Source organism: Urocitellus parryii, chromosome 14 (assembly GCF_045843805.1).
Source record: "Urocitellus parryii isolate mUroPar1 chromosome 14, mUroPar1.hap1, whole genome shotgun sequence".
Classification (NCBI taxonomy): Eukaryota; Metazoa; Chordata; class Mammalia; order Rodentia; family Sciuridae; genus Urocitellus; species Urocitellus parryii.
Genome location: NC_135544.1, coordinates 9,596,722 through 9,619,775, shown reverse-complemented (window position 1 = coordinate 9,619,775; position 23,054 = coordinate 9,596,722). Strand labels below are relative to the sequence as shown.

The following is a 23,054-nucleotide window of genomic DNA, read 5'->3' as shown; positions in this document are numbered from 1 at the left end:
ATAAAAATGTTGCCCGATGATGACTTCTATGCTTCTTTTTCCAACCTTCTATATGAATGACTTTGATTCCATTAGTCCTTTTAAATACCAGTCAGTGTAACATAATACCCTGTTATTTAGTAGCTTATCACTATCTGAAATTTTTTTGTTTATTTTAGCTCCATGAGACCAGAATCTTATTTCTTTTGATTTCTCAGGACTTAGAAGATGGTCTGGTACATGGCTGATGCCCAGTAATGGACCATGTCACAAAAAAAAACAGAAATAGGAGTCTATGAAGAATAAGATATATAATGTGGCACTGAGTCTGGAAATAGGCAAGGTGGGACTTAGCTTTTGATTGTCCTGGTGGTGTTGGCATGGGTAATTTATGCTGGTTAGGTTAGAATGATTTTAGTATAGAAAAATTTCCCTGGGGAGCCAGACATAGTGGCACATGCCTGTAATCCCAATAATTCAGGAGATTAGGGTAGGAAGATTTCAAGTTTGAAGCAAGCCTCAGCAATTTAGTGAGACCCTGTCTTTAAAAAAGGAAATTAAAAAGGCCTGGGATGTAGGTCAGTGGTAAAGCACTTCTGGTTCAATTAAAAAAAAAAAAAACAAAAAACTTTGGGAACTCCAGTTTTTTGTTTTTTGTTTTTGCCACATGATAAAAATGGAAAGGATTTTGTTTCTACCCAACTATTCGTTTTATATTTTTGAATAAATAATGACTTAACATGTGAAAAAAATCCTCTTTTTTTTTTTTTTTTTTTTTTTTTTTTTTTTTTTAAAGAGAGAGTGAGAGAGGAGAGAGAGAGAGAGAGAATTTTTAATATTTATTTATTTTTTTAGTTCTCGGCGGACACAACATCCTTGTTGGTATGTGGTGCTGAGGATCGAACCCAGGCCGCACGCATTCCAGACGAGCGCGCTACCGCTTGAGCCACATCCCCAGCCCCAAAAAAAATCCTCTTTATTTAGGGAACTTGTACATTATTACTTTTAGAAAAATAAATTTCCACTTAGAGATTACCCATTAGAAAAAATGTTGGCTTAATAGAGATCTTTGGGATGGCTATGAGAGGTGTTGTTTTTAATTGTGACTATTATAGATTTAAACCAACAGACTTTTTAAAAACAATTCTTACTATATAGCTGTTTTATGACTATAGGATCTCCTTTCTACCTATGTATTTTTGTGAAAATCAGCTACAAAATCCATCATGGCCCAGAAATTTTGGTTGGCAAAAATTGAAAATCCTAAGTGTAATAAGTATTTTACTAGTAAGGACCCACTGCATTATCATCTCATGCATAGTTACAGCTTTACTGCCATTGTATTATTTGTATCAGGTCCATAACTAGAATGAAAGTAAACTCCTGAGCATGGAAAGCAGCAGTGACTGTGTCAGTGAAAAGAGAAAAAAATCATTTTTTATCCTTTCACATGTGTGAAAAGTGATAGCAGCCCCCTAGCAGTTATTAAATTTAAATGGCTCTTCTTAGAGATCCAGGGACAAATTGTGGTCACATTAGCATATTTGTATCTATATGTAGGACTATTTAATGTTGTGATGGAGTAAGACTTCTTTTTAAAATGATATCTCTATTTTTAGGTCTCCTCCTTGTTACATACCTTACAGGAATGTTTGTGAAACTAAAAAAAAAAGCTAGTAGAAATGTTTTCAGAAAAAAAACCCTATTGCTGCTGTGACAAGTTACAACAAATTTAGTGACTAAAACAATGCAAACATATTATCTTAGATTCTAGATATCAAACATAGTACTCGATGGGCTAAAATCAAGGTAGTGTTCCTTCTGGAGGCTCTGGGGGAGAATTTCTTTCCTTGCTTCTCCTCCTTTTAGAGTTCACTCATATTTATTGGCTTATTGTCCACTTCTCTGCTTTCAAAGCCAGCAGCATTGTATCTTCAAATCTCTCTCTGATTCTCTTTCCTTCCCTTTTCATTTATAAGGATCCTTGTGATTACATTGATCGTAATAATATAGGATACTATCTTCATTGCAGGATTGTGTTTTCTACCATCCCTGTATTCATTTATCAGCTTTCTTCCTTCACTTATTATACTAGGGGTATACTAAGAATTCTAACAGTTCCTTGTTAGAATTGAAGTGGTTTTGTTTGTTTGTTTCCATGACTGAAAAAGGAACTGCTACACTTTGGTTTGGAAATTAAAGATAAGTATAAATTTCAGTTGTTTGAACATTTGACAATTTTGTGAACTGTAATGCTACTCTCAAAGACACCTCAAATATAGTATGACATTCTAATATAAATTGGTTTTGTGCTTAAGTTAGGTTTTGTATTAGTTGTAAGTAATACAGAAAGGGAAGACATTTTATTAGAGTTCAAGATTCTTCTTATATTATGTTCAACAGTAATAACATTGTGACAATTTTTCCTCATCATATTAATAGTGACTGTAACTTCTGTACACTGATACGAAAGAGAAAGCTTCATGTCATAACATACCCAATGTTTGAGAAAATATGAATTATAATATGTTATCAATAGTTTATACATGTCTATAGAATTATTATTAGATTTATAGTAGGAAATATGTTAAGTCTTGTTATTTAAATGTTTGAAGTTTCTTGGAAAAAGATTTCTTGTCAGTTTATGACTCTTGGATGGGTGATATGTTTATACTCTGTATTTCCAACACTTAAAAATAAAATTAGAACCAAACGCCTAATGTTCGCTCTGATAAGTGGATGCTGATACACAATGGGGGGGGGCATGGGAAAAATGGAGGAACTGTGATTGGGCAAAGGCATGGGAGGGCTGAGGAGGGGGGATGGGGCAGGAAAGATGGTGGAATGAGATGGACAACATTACCCTAGGTAATGATGTATGAGTGCACATGTGCGCAATTCTACTTTGTGTACAACAGAGAAATGAAAAGTTGTGCTGTAATTGTGTACAATGAATTAGAGTCAATAAATAAATTTAAAAAGAAAAGAAACCAAATATTCTCAGAAAAGTTTAGAATTGTTGGATCTACTTACTTAACTTTCTAGTTGTAATTTCAATTTATCTGCATTATTGAATAAAGACTGATTTTTTTTTCTTTTTTTTTTTAAGAATATTTTAAATTCTTTTTTTTTTTTAAAGAGAGAGTGAGAGAGGGGAGAGAGAGAGAGAGAGAGAGAGAGAGAGAGAGAGAGAGAGGATTTTTAATATTTATTTTTTAGTTTTCGGCGGACACAACATCTTTGTTGGTATGTGGTGCTGAGGATCGAACCCGGGCTGCATGCATGCCAGGCGAGCGCGCTACCGCTGAGCCACATCTCCAGCCCTGATTTTTTTTTTCAAAAAAATAGAATTAGAGTAGAAGATATTACTTACTAAAATAATTTTTAGGGGCTGGGGATGTGGCTCAAGAGGTAGGGTGCTCCCCTGGCATGCGTGTGACCCGGGTTCGATCGTCAGCACCACATAACAAACAAAGATGTTGTGTCCGCCAAAAACTAAAAAATAAATATTAAAAAATTCTCTCTCTCTTTAAAAAAAATAAAATAAAATAATTTTTAAAACCCTATATACTGAAGCTTTTAACAAAGCTTAAAAATAATTGGGACAGCCAGGCATGGTGGTACATGCCTGTAATCCCAGCGACTCAGAAGGCTGAGGCAGGAGGATCTCAAGTTCAAGGCCAGCCTGGGCAACTTAGTGATACCCTTAACAACTTAGTGAGACCCTGTCTCAAAAAATAATAATAGTAATAATAACATCTGGAGATGAGTGGTAAAGCAACCCTGGGTTCAGTCCCCAGTACCAAAAATAATTACAAATAATTGGGGCAAATTTTTTTGTTTTGCTTTATTTTTAGTGACCTAATTACCTGCTGCCAGTTTGGTTTTGTGTTGGACATATGAATAATCATACTGCAGAAAAGAATATCTTTAGAATCAGTTCTAAATTCATGATGTTAACCATCTGTGGCACTTCAGTAATACTAGTTACTTAATGGTGTTAGCTCATCTTAAAATATTTAAATTGTTAACCCAATCCTGTGGCCCCTTACTGTAATAGTCCCTTATGTTTGGGATTGACTTCTTTATTGATAATGTGCCAGGCAGGCACTGTAATTCTCTCCATATTCTCTAATATCTAAATTGTTTTTATTTCCCAAAGTTATATAGTGTGCTTTCATTAAGTGCTTGTAATTTGGTTTTACATCATCAAGAAAAGCCCTTCAAAAATCTAGATCATTTGGAACTTGTGATAGTAGGAAGCCAAGAAAGTTCTTAACTGAAACTCTTAGGTAAGGGTTTACCTTTAGTCTTTGGAAGGGAGCTCTTCTCCCTTCTACCTCAGTTTAGGACTTGAGTCATAAGCCTGGAAATGTGAGATCCCTTGCATCCTCTCCCTACCCCACCTCCCCTGGCTTTTCAACCCTGGATGTTTGCCTTTGTTATTCAGGGCATTTGTCCCCTTCTGTCAGCAGGGACTCTATCTTGTTATCTTTTATCTCTAGTGCTCATGACTTGACATAATACAGGCACTCTGTGTGAAATGAAAACATGAATCTTACCAAGTGATTTCTGAACCTCATCTCCAGCACTTCTCCTTTATTGCCTTTCTCTCGCCAGTAAGCTGTATGATTTCAGGGACCTTGTCTGAATTTTCAGGCCTATAACTTTAGTGTTTAGCTCAGTTTCTATTCAATAAATATTTATTTTATTAGAAAAGCCTGGCTAGGTTGGGGGTGGGGACAACCTGACTATAATTTATGGTCTCCCCATTATAGCTGCAATAGAATAGAAGGGAAGGAAGAGCTGTCATGAACCCCCAACCCAACCTTGCCTTTGCCTACAGAAGGCAGGTAGTAGACAGAATCTGGTATCCAGATTTTTTTTTTTTTTAAAGAGAGAGAGAGAGAAGAGAGAGAATTTTTAATATTTATTATTTTTTAGTTTTCGGCAGACACAACATCTTTGTTTGTATGTGGTGCTGAGGATCGAACCCGGGCTGCACACATGCCAGGAGAGCGCTACCGCTTGAGCCACATCCCCAGCCCCTCTATTTTTATTTTTATCTACTGACATAGCTATTGACACATAGTAGCTGCTCAATAAATATTTGCTAAGTTAAAAAAAAAAAGAACGTATTTAGTACTGTGGTAGAAATATAGGTAAGATGCTGTGCCGTTAGAAGGGGATACTTGACCTAGCTTTAACAGGTGTCTGAGACTGAGGGGTGGTCTAGAAAAGCTCCTTTCTGTGTTTACACGTCTGAATAAAATCTTAAAGACCAATGGGAAAGAGAAAAAGTACTAGAAAGGTGGAGGGCAAGACTGGGGGAGCTGAAGCACCAGATGAGGTGGCTGAACATACAGGTAGGGGTCAAATCATGAAGGGCTTTCCACTTTTGGGATTTATGCTGTGGCATGGGGAGCCATGGGGTGTTATAAATTTTAAATTGTATTTTGTTTTTACATACTGTTGATGCGTGAAGGGTAGATTGAAGGTGGACAACATTGGAAGCATGAAGATCAGTTAGGAAACTGTTGTTCTAATCAAGATGAGAAATGAGAAGGCAGAGGTAGTGAACATAGGAGGAAGTGGGCAAGTTTGGAAGAAAGTTGGAGGGTGGAAACCAGCTTTGCAGTCATCTTCTCCCAGTCTGTGGGCTTGTCTTTTGCTATGTGTTGTTTATTGTCCTACAGCTTTTTAAATGAATGTTGTCGATTTCATCAGTCTCACTTCCTTTATGTTTTGTACTCTTTATGTATTATTTAAGAAATTTTTAAACTCCCCAAGTGGATAAAGATCTCCTGTTTTATGTTTCTGTTTTTTCTTAAAAGTTTTAAAGTTTTACTTTTACATTGGGTCTTTAAATCCACCTGGGGTTGGTATATTAATATGGTGAGTATCCAAAAAAAATTTTATTCTGTGTGGATAAGCAGTTGTATACCATTCTTCTAATCTTTTCTTTTCCTCACTCCTCTATAGTACTGCTTCTGTCATGGGCCACCGCCATATAAGCTTGGATCTTTGTGTAGGATCTTACTCCCTTTCATTTTTCTATCCCTTTCCAGTATCTCACCTTTTAATTACTATAACTTAATAATATTCATAAAACTTCTTATTTTAAGTGTATTTAAAACATATGTACAAATCAGTAAATTTGCCAGGGGTGGTATTAGGGATTGAACTCCAGGGTGCTCTACCACTGAGCTACATCCTCAGCCTTTTTAAATTTTCACTTTGAGATAGGGTCTCACTAAGTTATTGAGGTGGACTTAACTTGGAATCCTCCTGCCTCAGCCTTCAAAGCCACCAGAGTTACAGGTTTATGCTACCACATTTGGCCAAATCAGTAATTTTTTTAAAAAAATATTTTTTTAGTTGTAGATGAACGCAATATCTTTATTTATTTTTATGTGGTGCTAAGAATCAAACCCAGTGCCTCATATGTGCTAGGCAAGTGCTCTACTACTGAGTCACAACCCCAGCCCCCAAATCAGTAATTCTTTGTGTTGAGAAACATACATAAACCTTTCTTGATTTTTTTAGAACATTCTTTTTTTAAGATATGCTTCCATATTTATTTACTTATTTATTTGAGAGGGGGGAATTTTAATATATATATATATATATATATATATTTTTTAGTTTTTGGTGGACACAACATCTTTGTTTGTATGTGGTGCTGACGATCGAACCCAGGCCACGCGCATGCCAGGTGAGCGCGCTACCGCTTGAGCCACATCCCCAGCCCCCATATTTATTTATTTAAAAAAAATTTTTTAGTTAGTTGACTTTTATTTTGTTTATATGTGGTGCTGAGAATCAAACCCAGTGCCTCACACAGGCTAGGCAAGCACTCTACCACTGAACCACAATGCCAGCCCGAGCATTCTTTTTTTATAGAGATATAATGCATATATTAAAATATAAAATTTAGTGACTTTTAGTATACTCACAAGGTTGCACAACCATCACCACTGTCTAATTCCAGAACATTTTATCACCCCAGCAAGATACTCTTACCTATTAGCAGTCACCCTTCATTCATTCCTTCTTCCCAGCTCTTGGCAACCAGTAATCATCCTTCTGCCTATATGAGTTTGCCTATTCTAGACATTTCACATAAATGGAATAATTCAGTACATGGCCTTTTAATTCCTATTTAAAGTGAGTAAAATTGATAAGTTATTAGGACACATTCTGTAGGAATATTACTGTGACTTTAAGAAAATAGGAAAAACTTTTCCATCATGGGTCCCGCAGAATGGCTCCTGCCAAGAAGGGTGGTCAGAAGAAGGGTATCTCTGCCATCAACAGGTGGTGAAGTGGGAATGCACCATCAACATTCATAAGCACATCCATGGAGTGGGCTTTAAGAAGTATGCCCCTCAGTTACCTCAAATTTAGATCCTCCTGCTCTAGCCTCTCAAATAACTGGGATTACAAGAATGCACCATCTTGCCTGATTAGTATTATGCTTTTGCTTAGTTGAGTCATGTAGTGAGTCCTGTTTCGAAAGGAACATCCTTTGATACATCTCGAGTTCATAATATATAGATGGAGCCAAGACTACTCTGTTTCAATGCACATTGTCATTAATTATATAAAAATGACATGAGGCCTGGCATGGTAGCATGTACCTATAGTCCCAGCTATTCAGGAGCTGAGGCAGGAGAATGCTGAAGCCTAGAGTTTTGAGGCCAGCTTACACAACATTCAAGACTTATCTCTTAAATTAAAACAAAAACATGACTTAAGGGAATATATTCTCTTGAATTTGTATTTTTAAGCAAGCAGATTTTCTAGTTGAACCCAGAAATTAGCAATTTAGTTCTTTTTAAAAGACTATCTTGGAAAGTACCTTTAAGTCAAAATACCTAGATAAGGTTTACTATTATATGACATTTATTTACATATTAATGTGCTGTAAGCATTTGTGGAAGGATGTTTTATTAGTATGATTGCCGAGAAGTCATTCAGGAAAATGTTTTCCCTTAAATAATAACCTTAAACTTTCAGCAGCCTTAACCAGAATGATAATATACCACTTTAAATGATTCCATGTTTGACCAGCAGTCTTATCAAACCTTATAATTTTGACATCCTCAAATTTTCAGTAAAAAAGCCACAGGAAAACTAAAAATTGGTTAAGTATCCATAGAGGTAATGTCATTATATAAAATAGCCTTAAAGTCTGAAAAGTTCAGATATTTTCATTACCATAAAATTTAACAAATTGAAAGAAAGAAAGTGATCAAATTTCAGTCAGAAATAATATGTTTCTATATCATAGTGGCTAAAACTTTTTTTTAGATAGCTATAACTGCCAATGTGTAACACTTGGATGCCATTAAAAACATTTTATTTTGTTTGTGGGCAAAATCTTAAGTATTGTAATCCAATCTAGTGTAAATTTTTCTCTGCCAAAGGATAGGGAAATGGAGGGCAAGATTGGGGGAGCTGAAGCACCAGAAGAGGTGGCTGGACATACAGGCAGGTGTCAAAAATAAATCTAACAACCAATTCCATTTGTCTCTTTCAAAAGTTTTCAAACAGGATTCATTTTGTTTCATAGATTGACATTGCATTGTATAATTACTGTATCAAATTTGGTTATTGCTATTTATCTATAATAAGGAGCTAGATTAGAAGTTATCAATTCTAGTTACTTTTAATGAATGTAAGGTAAACATCGTTACTCATTTCCTTTTTGGAGTTGTAGAAGTGTGGTCTGATTCTTAGAAGCAAGTGGTTGGTTGGTTCATTCTCCCCCCCCCCCCACATAGTCCCCAACACTCATCTTTTTTGAGGTGGGGTGGAGGGTGAGGTTAAACTATGATTAAAAAGAACCCATAGGGGCTGGGGTTGTGGCTCAGTGGTAGAGCACTTGCCTAGCACATTTGGGGCCCTGGGTTTGATCCTCAGTACCACATTAAAATAAAATAAATAAAGGTATCATATCCATCTACAACTAAAAAAAATGTATTTAAAAAAATAACCCATGACTTGTAAAGAAAGAATATTATTAGTGAGAGGGTAGAAATTGACTTTTGCTTCTGCATATTTAGTAGCTACTGGATTTTGTTGAGTTTTAAAAATGTGTATTTCAGGCTGGGTTTGTGGCTCAGTGGTAGAGTGCTTGCCTAGCATGCACGAGGCACTGGGTTCGATTCTCAGCACCACATAAATGTAAAATAAAGATATTGTGTCCACCAAAAAAAAATCTTAAAAAAATAAATATTTTTTAAAAACGTGTATTTCAGCTGGGCATGGTGGCAATGTCTGTAATCCCAAGTTACTCAGGAGACTGAGGCAGGAGGATTGCAACTTCAAGGCTAGCTTCAACAACTTAGTTAGACCTTATTTCAAAAAAAAAAAAAATTAAAAAGGGTTGGGAATATAGCTCAGTGGTAGTTTAATCCTCGGTACTGCACAATAAGCAAACAAACTTCTACTTCTAAAAAAGGATGAGTTTGTTGCAGTTTTAAGATAGATATAATAAAGCAAAATAACTTATCTCTATTATTTTAAAACAATGCACATTTGTTACATTACTGAAAATAAAATTTTAAATTATGAAAGCCAAAATGGGGAATACAGAATTTAAAGAGTCCAAGGACCATATATTTAGAATGGAATATGAATAGAACACAGAACCAAAAAGAATGAAGTATCTTTTCAAACCCTGGCACTAGGGGATTGTAGCATTCTTTCTGTAAGTTAAGCATGTTTTTTTTTTCAAGTTTATTTATAGAGATTATAGTTTTACTAACAAAACTATGTACTGTGAAAATAGTGTCCCATATTTTAAAAAATTAGCTCTCCCTCATTTTCTTGTTGGTATACATTCGAGGAAAAATACTAAAATAAACATTTATTTTCCTTCTAAAGAGCTTCATATTCTATCAATTGTGAGTCATAGTCTCAAGAATTTTTGGAGGGAGGTGTATGTATATGTATTAAATTGTTTAAAATACAGGAACAATTTGAATAATTTTCAACATTATCATTGGGTTAGAAATCAGCATTTGAATATATTCAGTAGCTTTCTCTTTACACATCAAATAATGCATAGCTTGCCTTTAGGTACTACATTTCAATTTTTGTCTTTAAAACAAAATAATCCTCTAATTTTTCAACATTATGTGTCTTACACTTTTTTTAAAATGATATTTTTGCTACAAAAATGTTCAAACAGTAAAAATCCCAGGTTTTTGAGGACCAGCATAGCTGGTTCATTATCATAAACTGTCTGCATGTGCTCTGTTTTTGTTACTATGGAAACATATTTAGACTGGATTTATCATAAACCTTGAGAAATGCACTCTGCAACATTTCACATAAAGAAACATCTGGATCCCTTGTTTGTCCTGGAAAGGGAAGATGGCCCCCTTTCTCTATGTTGTAGAAAGCATGATATAGTCTACTATTTGTTTTCTAGCTGTAAAAATGCCAAAAGTAGGATAGAATGTATTTACCAGAAGAGCTTTATAAAACAAAAATTAACATTCATGTTGATTCAGTTAACTATGACTAGGGAAATTGTATTTTGAGTGCTTTAGTGTTTTGAATTTTAGGCCTACAGTATTAATAAGAACAGGGTTTTTATATAGATGTGTTTTTGTACAATAGTTTTGGTTTTTGATTAAATTAACATGCTCCCTGGAAGTTCATTTAACTTTGCGCCCTTCTCTGGGGAATTTAAACCTTCCATGGCAGTTTGGTCCAGAACTAAGCAAAGTCCCAGTGTTGTCGAGGTAAACAGTTTGTGTCAGTCAAATACTGCCAAAAATATTAGCTGAGGAGATTGTAACTGCTTTTATATTCTCTTACAGTCTCTGTGGAAAGACCCTCAACAACTCTATACATGATGACTCACTTAAGTTTAACAGTTCAGTTTAAAAGATTGATTAAAGCCCCTCCTCCAAGCCTTTCATTTGTATTCTAAGAACATGTACAATATGAAAGCAAAATTATCTCCTGCTTTTAAGAAAACTCAGGTAAGTGGATGTTTTTGGATTAGGAGGCATGCATAAGCTGTCTCAGAGACACAGAAAAAAAAGTTACTCAGACTAACTCAGAGCTTCAGTGACTATTGAAAATGACTTTCTGAGCTCAAAAAAAAAAAATGGTTGAGAGACAAGGAATAAAAAAGTGTAAAGGGGCATAACACAAATAGGAGATAACATTAGTAAAGGCATCAGAGGTGTGAAATAATGTCTGCATACTAATTCTTAATAATTTAGCATTATTGGAGTACAAAGTGACTTGAGAGTAGACAGCTAAGTAGAGACCTTGCTTGAGGGTCTTATGTGGTATCAGTCAAGGCATTTGGCCTTTTTCTGGGCAATGGGAAGCCACTGAAAGAGGTTGATCAAGAGGGCTAATTAGATTTACAAATTAACCTAGGAGCATATTTAAGGAGTTGGTGGGTCTGCAAACAATAGTCTACTTATATAATATCATAGAACTACTTCTGATTCCAGAAGACCTAAGTAATAATATCATGGTGAGGAATTTCAAAGTGTAATAAAAGTTTTCTCTTACTGAGACTGGCATTTCAAACAAAAAAACCAAGCTTACACACACACACACACACATACATATATAGTATAGCATGTAATTCTATAAAGTAGAATTCAGCAAATAAATGTACATTCTACCAAAGAGAATGGTTAAATTTTAAAATTTGTTTCAGTAACTTAATTTATACTTTCACACATTGTTAATACTTAATTGATATTTGTAGCCTCAAGCTGTCCCCCTAAAACATGATTTTTGGGGTGGGTATCAGAGATTGAACTTGGGGGCACTCGACCACTGAGCCACACATCCATCCCCAGACCTATTTTGTATTTTATTTAGAAATAGGGTTCTCTCTGAGTTGCTTAGTCCCTTGCTTTTGCTGAGGCTGGCTTTGAACTTGTGGGCCTTCTGCCTCAGTCTCCCAAGCTGCTGGGATTTACGAGCATGCACCACCATGCCTGAAAGCTAAAACAAGATTTTAAAAAAATTTTTTCTATATCTGCGATTTGACGTAAGGATTCTCAAAACTTTCCTGTTATCACTCTTCCCATGAATAAGTTGATAAATAAGAACTTTAGATGATAATCTTTTTTTTTTGTTTTTGTTTTAAAACCTTACAGACAGCTTCAACAAAATTAAGAAAAAATTATTCATTGAGTTTATCTTTTTCTTCTTAACTTTGAAACATTGGTCAGAGAAAGAATTTATCAGAAATTGTTTATGTAGTGACTTCATTTACTTGGAAGTACAAATTAGAATGAGTGGTATACCAGTATAGTTATTTAATTTCCCACCAAATTATTGATTCTGAGAAGGGGAGTGATGATGTGTGAAGTGAAGTTTTAGTTTTGTTTTTGTGTAATAATTAGAGATTATGGGGAATTAAGTTTGCTTGTTAAGAGCTGTTGCTGTGGAGCAGAGTGTGTGTTTGAGACCTCCATTTATTGGATGTGAGACTGTGGCCTTGATTTTTCATCATTAGAAAGGGGCTATTAATAGTGTTTCCACAAAATGGTTTCTGAGGGGTAAAATAACATAATTAAAAAAAATTTAGTAAAGTAAGCCCTCAAATGTTAGCCATTGGTATTCTTACTATTGATATTATTACATTAATTTTATGTTTAATAATAAAAAATTAAGCTTACTATCTTTTATAAGGGATTTATTTAAAAACAAAGGTGAGTAGTGTGTACCTAGTGGTTTTAATGCAGTGGGTGAAAAACCCTTAACTTCCCCAGGCAGCCTTTCACAGCCTTAATGCCTCTCTAGCATTGTTTTTCCTCTTCAAATATCTGTTCTAACTATAGTGCTAACACAACTTAATTCGTGGTCACTTTCTGTTTCACCCTGCTTACTGCTACTTTAAGTCTTTTTCATAACATCTGGTCTTGGTAAAGAGATAGCAAGTACCTTTAGGTCAAATCATGTTTTTAAAAAGTTCTTTGTCCTGGCATTGCACCAAATAATAATAACCAACAGGTGCTGAGCTGTATACTCTAGGAACTGTTTTCAGTTTTGTTCATTGATTAACTCTTTTCTTCCTTGTCTCTGTGTGTACATGCACATATGTGGTGCCTGGGATGGAAACAAGAGCCCTGACCTTGTTAGGAAAGTGTTCTACCACTAAGCTACCCTACCAGCCCTGGAATTACTCTTTTTTTTTTTTAATTGGTTTTTGTATTCTTTTTTTTAAAATTCTAATTTGTTATATATGAAAGCAGAATGCATTATAGTTCATATTAAACATATAGAGCACAATTTTTCATCTCTCTGGTTGTATACTGGAATAACTCTTAATTTCTACACAACCCTGTAAAGGTTAGACAATTACAAGTATTCAGTTTCTGGATAAGGAAACAGAAGTTTAGGGATATTCAGTTGCCTAAAGTCACATGAGCAATATGCCTTGGAGGTTGGACTTTGACATGGAGCCTATTCTTCCAACCATGGTGCCCAGTAGAGAGCCTCCTAATTTGTGAGGTCTTAAGCATTGTATCATTCAGCTTGTCTGCTATTCGAAGGTTGGCTGCCAGACTCACATATAAAAATCACTGTTTTCAGAAATGTGTAGTCCTACAAGATACTTTTTAAAAAGATAATTATTGAAAAATCACATTTTTATATTGGAGGCATAATATAGAAGAGCATGGCACTATTCATGTCTTTTTAGAAAAGATAACAAAGTGGAGCTTTAGCTTAATTGGTGCCAGTATTTAATGGAGGTTCCTATTACCTTTTCATTATTTTATCCAAACCATGGCCAAATTGTTTCCATTTTTCTCAGCTTTTTACTTTAAAAAATTATAAACCTTTAGAAAAGTCAAAGAAAATTATAGCCAAATGTTAATGTTGTTCCTTATTTGCGTTACTCTAGGCTTAGGTACTTCTTATCCTGAACCATTTAAAGTTGTAGGTACCATGACACCTTACCTCTGAATATTTATAAGTATGGCTCTCCTAAGAATAAGGACATTCTCTTATATAAACAGAATAGCATTATTATGCTCTTGAAAATTAATAGCTTTATTATTGAAGAATATTCATATTTTGATTGTTTTAGTTGTCTCCAAAAGAAAACCTTTTTTAAAAAAAATCTATATGTGTGTGTTTAAATCTGGAATTCAGAGTTCATACATTGCCTTAGGTTGTCTTTTCTTTTAATTAGTTAATTTATTTGTTCTAATTTGTTATACATGACAGCAGAATACATTTATTTCATGCGTTTATGGAACACAATTTTTCATTTCTCTGATTGTACACAAAGTGGAGTCACACCATTCGTGTCTTCATTCTTGTACCTAGGGTAATGATATCCATCTCATTCCACCATCTTTTCTACCCTCATGCCCCTTCCCATTCCCTCCATCCCCTTTGCCCTATCCAAAGTTCTTCCATTATTCCCATGCTACCCCCCACCTCCATTATTGTTCAGCATCCACTTATCAAATAAAACAAACACTCAGCCTTTGTTTTTTGGGGATTGGGTTATTTCACTTAGCATAATATTTGTCAACTCCATCCATTTACCTGCAAATGCCATGATTTACTTCTCTTTAATGCTGAGTAATATCTCATTGTGTATATATACCACAGTTTCTTTATCCATTCATCTATTGAAGGGCATCTGGGTTAGTTCTACAATTTAGCAATTGTGAATTGTGCTGTTGTGTGTGAACATTGATGTGGCTGTGTCACTGTAGTATGCTGTTTTTAAGTCCTTTGGGAATAAACTGAGGAGTGGGATAGCTGGGTCAGATAGTGGTTCCAGTCCAAGTTTTCTAAGGAATATCCATACTGCTTTCCAGATTGGTTACACCATTTGGCAGTCTTAGGTTGTCTTTTTCAATGTAGAATAATCTTTCTACCTTTTGGTCAATTTTTATTATATTAGCTCCCCCCCCCAAGGGCCTAGGCCAGTTGTATGAGAAATCCACATTTTGGATTTGCCTCATTGTTTCTTAATTTTAATTTCAATTTAAGCACAGGAAAGACTATTTCAGAGGTGATACTGTGAGCCACATCCTGAGCCCCGTAATGGTAGGTGTTTCATTATCATTAATGTCATGTTTAGTCACTTGTTAAAAATGGTGGCTGCCAGATATCTCCATGGTACATATTTCTAATTAGTAAGTAATCTATGGGGTGACAGATAATTAAACTGTCATTAAACTCAGAAACCCTTTGTGGATTCCTATGTCTTAGAATGTAAGCATATATAAAGATATTCCTGAGATTAGCTCTTTGTTAGATGTGTTTTGCAAATATATATACATCTATAAGTTACCTACCAATCTTTTTATTTCATTGTTCATATTTATGTCCCATTTGTGTCCTTTGCTAGCACAATGTTATGTTTTCTTTTCTGTTTTATTCTAATAGTTCTATTTATTTTGACTTTAGTATTTAGGTTTATGAACTAACTGTGTAGTTATCTTTGTGTATAATGTAAAGTGAGGGTTGAGGTTCATCTTTTTGCATACAGACTTCCAGTAACTTGTTCTATACCCATTTGGTGACATTCCTATCCTATACCACTGAATTACATTGATACCTTTGTGCAAGAGCAGTTGACCATATAACCATAGGGGTCAATGTTTTAACTTTTTTCGTATACAATGAGAATAACATGTTTTTATAATACACGGGGCAGCCACCATCTAGAGTAATAGATTGATTATAACCAGCACCCCAGTGTTTACACTTTCCCTCTCCATAGGCAAATACTATAACTTTTCCTGTTTTTGAACATTGTATCCTATAAATGGAATTATTATGTCTGACTCCTTTCATAAAAAATGACATGTATGAGAGCCATCTTTATTGTTGAGTGTAGCAGTTTTAGTTTTCTTTGTTCTATTGTTGAAGGATTTTCAGGTGACTGGATGTTAGGTTGGGAAATAGATTATGGCGAGGCAGAAGCAGCACAGAGACTGGTAAGGTAACTAGAATAAATAAGGTAAGATTTCATCATGAGGAGATCAAGAGACAATGAAGTAAATAAATGTAAGATAACTGGAAGGTAAAATTCAGGCAACTTGGTGATTGATTAGATAAAAGTAGGAGCAAGGGAAAGGGATATATTGCGATTCCTAGGTTTCTGGCCTGGACAACTGATAGATGGATGTTGTGTTTATTTCTTGAGAGAAGAGAAAAGAACATATTTAGGTAGAACAAAAGCTGAGTTCTTGGGGCTGGGTTGTGGCTCAGTGGTAGAGTGCTTGCCTAGCACACATGAGGCACTGGGTTCAATCCTCAGCACCACATGAAAAAATAAATAAATAAAATAAAGATATTGTGTCCATCTACAACTAAACATTTTTTTTTTTTTAACTGAGTTCATGGGGCTGGGGATATATAGTTCAGTTGATAGAGTGTTTGCCTTGCATGTACAAGGCCCTGGGTTTGATCCCCAGCACCACAAAAAACAAACAAACAAACAAAAAAACTATGTTTAATACCGGGTATTTTAATATACTAGAGGAGCCATTAATCAGATATTTGTATTATAAGTATGGGGCATACTGGAAAAAAATAGTAGTTTCCAAAGTAGGAACATTTTTAAAATAGCTGTTATATAAAGAACACTTGTATTGGAGTTAAAAGATCTGAGTTTTACCATTTCATTCTGTTGGCTGTGTGACTAAGGGCAAATCACTTGGTCTTTTTGAGCTCTATTCTTTCTCATCCATAAAATGGGAATAATAGTTTGCTTCATAGGATTAAACACATATAACATATGTGTCAGTTTATAGGTATTTGACCCAGTAGATGCTCAGAAAAGTTGGTTCATGAACATGTAGTCCGGGTCAATAGGAAAAAGTCAGGTTATGGAAAACCTTGAAAGGTGTAGAGGAGATTTGGCATATTATGAAACTATATAGTTTCTTATTTTGGGAACAGATTTATGGAAGTTTGGTTTCAAGAAGTTGTTCTCACTGCTGTGCAGGAAAAAGTTAGAAGCAAGAAATATTTAGAAAATCAGTTGTCAGAGAGCTGGGGATATAGCTCAGCTGGTAGAGAGCTTGCCTCATATGCATAAGGCCCTGGGTTCAATCCCCAGCACTACAAAAAAAAAAAAGAAAAAAAAAAAAAAGAAAGAAAGAAAGAAAAAAGAAAATCAGTTGTCAGGCTAGGGTTGTAGCTCTGGTAGAGTGCTTGCCTCGCAGGCATTAGGCCCTGGGTTCAATCTTCAGCACCACATAAAAATAAATAATTAAAAATAAAGATATTGTGTCCATCTACAACTAAAAAATATTAAAAAAAAGAAAAAAGAAAAGAAAGAAAGAAACTCAGTTGTTATAGTTCAGGATAAGGTGCTTGAGGGCCTGTTTGGTCTGGATCTCAACATGGTCTTAGAGATAAAAGAAGAAATCAGAGATTTCAAAGGAAGAAACAGCAAGATTTGCTCAGACTAGTTTTATGACTTAACTGAGAGAGGAGTCAGTTACTTAGGATGAGATGTCTAGCCTAGGAAGCTATAAAAATGGCCAAAGGAATGACAAATCTTGGGTAGTCTGAAAGGGAAGTTGAGTTAGGACAAGGATGGTATATTCAGTTTTGAATGTGTGACGCTTAAATTTATAGTACTGCATTGGTTGTCCATTACTTTCTGGCAGTGAGATATTGTGAAAAAGAGCACAGATTAGAATTCAGGAGATTTTTTTTTTTTTAAAGTACTGGGGTTTGAATCCAGGGGCACTTGATTATACTGAGGCACATCCCCTGCCCTTTTTGTATGTTATTTAGAGACAGGGGTCTTGCTGAGTTGCTTGGGGCCTCTCTTGAGTTGCTGAGGCTGGCCAGCTAGGAGCACAGACTTTGGAATGAAACTGCTGAGTTGAAGCCTATCTCTGTTAATTACTAGCCATATGTACTTGTTTAACTTATCTCTGCCTCTACTTCCCCATCTGCAATGAGAGATAAGGATAGTTAGAAGGATTACACTGTATGTAAAGCATTTAAAATGGTGCACAGAGGGCTGGGGATGTGGCTCAAGCGGTAGCGCGCTCGCCTGGCATGCGTGCGCCCCGGGTTCGATCCTCCAGCACCACATACAAACAAAGATGTTGTGTCCGCCAATAACTAATAAATAAATAAATGTTTAAAAAAAAATAAAAAAATAAAATAAAATGGTGCACAGCACCTGCAAACTACTATTTAAATGTCAATGGAGGTTATTAGAATAGTTGTTATTTTGTCAGTTGTCAAGGAACAAAATGCATGAACAAAAGAAATGAATTGTCTCAGATGGGTAGCTGGAGAAGTGGAAATGGTACAGTGATAAAAATCATGAGCTTTAGAGTCACACATGCTTTGTGGTTTAAGCAGCCCCTAATCCCTCTAATTGTCACTTTCTTTAACCTATGAATCAGAAATCGCAATATTTCTCTTATGGGTAATTATGAGGGTTAGTTGAGATAAGTCTAAATTATCTGGACCATAGTAGATGCCAAAAAAAAAAAAATAATAATGCTGTCTGTCGATTCCCCACCCTTTGCCTCTTCCTTAATGTAGAGCAGTTCCAGGAGTTTGATTTTTTTTTCTTGTATGCCTTCTTATTGCAATTTTGGAACCTGTAAAATCATTTGTTTGCTCACAGAAAAATAATTAATAGCTTTAAAATTGAATGGATATACCTCAAAAGTGTATTGTCAGGTTGTGTGTCCCTCTTTCCTTTGCTGTTTTGGATTAGTTGCTTTATCATTACAAAAATAAACCTTGCTAGAATCAATACGGTGGCATTAATCAGTCACAGAATTGACCTGGTATGTAGTCTCAGATTCCTTCATCACTATATTATAAGCAGCAGTTGATACAGTAGTAAAAAACCTGTCTATTCTCCCTGCTTTAGAGTTCTAAAGATGAAAATAATAGAATAATAAATGAGCAGTCCATTAATCCTCTGTCTTGAGATGTGGATTTATCATACTTCATGACAAGTAGGGTGTCTTATAGCAGATGCTTATGTATATTATAACATTGTTACATAATATAGGCATCCTTAGATACCTTTAAGAAGGATGCAGTAGTTTTGAGAATATAATACAGTTGCTAAATGCAAAGATTATAATACTAGTATCCAACAAAAGATGTGCATCAGAATCAGCTGGGATATGGTCTTTTTATTTTAATTTTTTTTTCCCTTTGGCACTAGGGGATTGAACCCAGGGATGCTTGCTTAACCACTGTGCCCCATCCCCAGCTCTTTTTAATTTTTTCTTTTGAGACAGGGTCTCACTAAATTGGGTAGGGCCTCCCTAATTACTGAGTCTGATTTCAAACTCACAGTCCTCCTGCCTCAGCTTCCTGAGTCACTGGGATTATAGGTATGCCCCAGCACACCCAGTTTGGGATATAGTCTTAAAATACTCATGCTTGGCCTCCTTGTCCAGAATTTTTTTTTAATATTTATTTTTTAGTTTATTTTTTAGGTGGACACAGTATCTTTATTTTACATTTATGTAGTGCTGAGGTTTGAACCCAGGGCCTCATACAAGCTAGGTGAGCACTCTACCACTGAGCCACAATCACAGCCCCCCTGGCCAGATTTATTGAATCAAAATCTTAAGAAGATGGACCCTAACATGTTCATTTTCTAAAAGTAACTCCAGATGATACTGCTATATATACTACTTATTAAAAACAACTAGACAATGGCAAGAATGTAGAGAATTAGGCATTCTCGTATGCTACCGGTATGAGTGTAAATTGAAATAATACAGCCAACAGAACAGTTTTGCAGTATATTATCAAAATTTCAGATCTGTTCTATAGGAATACATATAGGCACAAAAATGTAGTTTTAAGAATGTTTTCCATAGGCCTGTTATGAGCAACTAATTGATTTTCAGTTCACAAACAGTTGAAGACATGACAGTGATATCACACTTGTTTATTATTCAGCCCTTTAAAGGATGAAATATGTATGAAAATTATACATGCCAGTATAAAATGCATCTAGGATATGTTATTAAGTAAGCCTATTTTAAAATTATATGTAAATATTATAGAGAAAGATGTGGCTGAATACCCACCAAAAGTGTTTACAGTGATTGTCTATAGCATAGAAGAGTGGGAACGATATGGAATTAGTCTTTTTACTTTTATATTTAAAATATTTGAAATAAGATTTCATTTTTATAATAACAGAAATTGAACAAAACATTAGTGAATTTTAAGAAATCTTGAATGGCAGCTATTTATATGTGTCAGGACACTGCTTGTTTGGCAAATACCAATTTTAACTGGGACTTAATAATCTAAAACTTGGGAAAAGAAAAGAATGTTAGGACAACAAGTCTCAAATAAAAATGCCTGTTTGCAGAGAGGGTAAAAATTTGTTGCCAAAGTTGTTGCGAAGGTAATCAGGAGTTTTGCTTTTGTTTTTTTAATATATATTTTTTTAGTTTTAGGTAGACACAATAGCTTTATTTTAGTCATTTATTTTTATGTGGTGCTGAGGATTGAACCCAGTGCTTCACGTGTACTAGGCAAGTGCTCTACCACTGAGCTACAACCCCAGACCAGGAGTTTTAAATAGACAAACATTTAAGATAAAATTTGATCCGTGTGAGACTTATATCATCTATCTGTCTATTCACATCTGGATATGAAAATTAGGTTTGAAACATTGGGTTTAAACCTTTCTCAATTGATTAGCCTCCTGCCTATGAGGATACTAACACATTTTAATCCCTTCTTTTATAACTTCAGGCCCGATGAGAGAAAGGGAAAGTTAAGGATGCTGGAGCAGAACAATGGATTTCTCTTTCTCTTTCATGCAAGGGATCATGGGAAACACAATTCAGCAACCACCTCAACTCATTGACTCCGCCAACATCCGCCAGGAGGATGCCTTTGATAACAACAGCGACATTGTTGAAGATGGTGGCCAGACACCGTATGAAGCTACCTTGCAGCAAGGCTTTCAGTATCCACCTACAACAGAAGACCTTCCTCCACTCACAAATGGCTACCCACCATCAATCAGCATGTATGAACCTCAAACCAAATACCAGTCATATAATCAGTATCCCAATGGGTCAGCCAATGGCTTTGGTGCAGTTAGAAACTTTAGCCCTACTGACTATTATCATTCAGAAATTCCAAACACAAGACCACATGAAATTCTGGATAAACCTTCCCCTCCACAGCTACCACCTCCTCCCTCGGTACCACAAACTGTGATTCCAAAGAAGACTGGCTCACCTGAAATTAAACTAAAAATAACCAAAACTATCCAGAATGGCAGGGAATTGTTTGAGTCTTCCCTTTGTGGAGACCTTTTAAATGAAGTACAGGCGAGCGAGCACACAAAGTCAAAGCATGAAAGCAGAAAAGAAAAGAGGAAAAAGAGCAACAAGCATGACTCATCTAGATCTGAGGAACGCAAGTCACACAAAATCCCCAAATTAGAACCAGAGGAGCAAAATGTAAGTTGAAACATCTTTTTGAAAATTTTTGTAATCTTTCACATTTACTGGAAATCAATGACATCTTTTTTAGTTTGAATCTCTTCAAATTTGAACATCTCTGGTAACTTCTCTGAAATCCCCAGCAAGGTACTTGGGATGTTATAATAGATGCTAATAAATATTTGTTGAAAAAAAATGAATGGGGGCTGGGGTTATAGCTCAGTTGGCAAAGTGCTTGCCTTGCATGCACAAGGCCCTGAGTTCAATCCCCAGCACCACACACACACACACACACACACACACACACACACAACACACACACACACACAAAATGGCTTTCATTAAAGAAATATTTTAAAAGCATAGACACCAAGAATTTTGTTTATGTTTCTTTATCTTAGAAGCCTCAATTATTTTTACTTGCTTTTAGTAAACTCCTGGTTTTTGAAGATGAAAAGGAAAGTTTACGAGAAACACATTTTTCATTTATTTTGGACCAACTTTTGCTGATACAACTTGTATTTAACACTCATTGCTAATGTGTTTGCTACAAAATAAGCTAATATAATAGAATTCTTTTTATTGAAATCTGTTCATGGAGCCAGGGGTGTTGGCCTATACCTGTAATCCCAGCAGCTCGGGAGGCTGAGGCAGGAAGATGGCGAGTTTAAAGCCAGCCTCAGCAAAAGCCAGGAGCTAAGCAACTCATTGAGAACCCTGTCTCTAAATAAAATATAAAATAGGGCTGAGGATATGGCCCAGTGGTCGAATGCTCCTGAGTTCAATTCCTGGTGCCCTCCCCACCCCCCAAAAATCAGAGTTTGTATTGATATATATTGGTTAAAACTTCAGGTTGAATATTATTTATAAAACATCCTTCATGGATAACTTAAGATGCATGTTGTCGAATTTTTTAATATTTGAAGTTTCATAGCAATGATATAATATTAGAAAGTATGTAGCTAATTAATTCTAACTTGAATGAAGAGTTCATGATATGAATTGTAGATGTTTCCTAGACATTGATTTGCAAAGAAACTAATGTTTATTTTTGTGTCAGTTATTTGCTTTTTATATTTGATATACCTGAGCAAGTTAAGTTTGTTTTCTTACAAACTGATCTTTTCTTTGTACAACTGAAATGTGATCTTTTTCTGGAGTAAAGGTCACAATGGTTCTATCAGAAGCCCAAGTGTGTCATTTCAAAATGTTTTCTCATTTTCTTACTTATTCATTGAACACATTGATTGACTGTCTGCTAGGCCCCATTCTGAGAATTGAAGATATAGTAGTGAGTGAAAAACAGAGATGCCTGTTCTCAGGGTGCTTATATTACAGTGGGAGAAACTGGAAAATACATAAGTCCACATATACATAGCTCCATAAGTTTCGAAAGTGTCAAATACTATGAAGAAAATAAAACTAGGTAATGAGGTAAAGAGTTCTGCATCTCTAAGATGAAAGACTTTGAAATATAATTTCTGAAATGCCTGTTGGGTTCTTTTGTCATTTACCAGATACCTACTACTGAACCTAACTCATGTCTTTTATTGACTGCATATTGAGTAAATGAATAAATGGAAGGAGAAAAGTCAACTTTGTGCCCTCTGAACATGTTCACAGCAGCATTTCTTA

General features: G+C 35.3%; 1 protein-coding gene across 3 annotated transcripts in view; it reads left to right on the top strand.

Annotated features, from left to right (window-relative positions):
* The window catches only part of Nsd3 (nuclear receptor binding SET domain protein 3), a 110,790-nt gene that overhangs the window by 15,305 nt on the left and 72,431 nt on the right, over positions 1–23,054 (top strand). For all 3 annotated transcript variants that reach the window (XM_026404675.2, XM_077792570.1, XM_026404676.2), the window contains exon 2: positions 20,719–21,437. In XM_026404675.2, coding sequence (XP_026260460.2) covers positions 20,763–21,437 — 675 coding nt within the window. In that variant the 5' untranslated portion in view covers positions 20,719–20,762. The remainder of the gene's footprint in view (positions 1–20,718; positions 21,438–23,054) is intronic.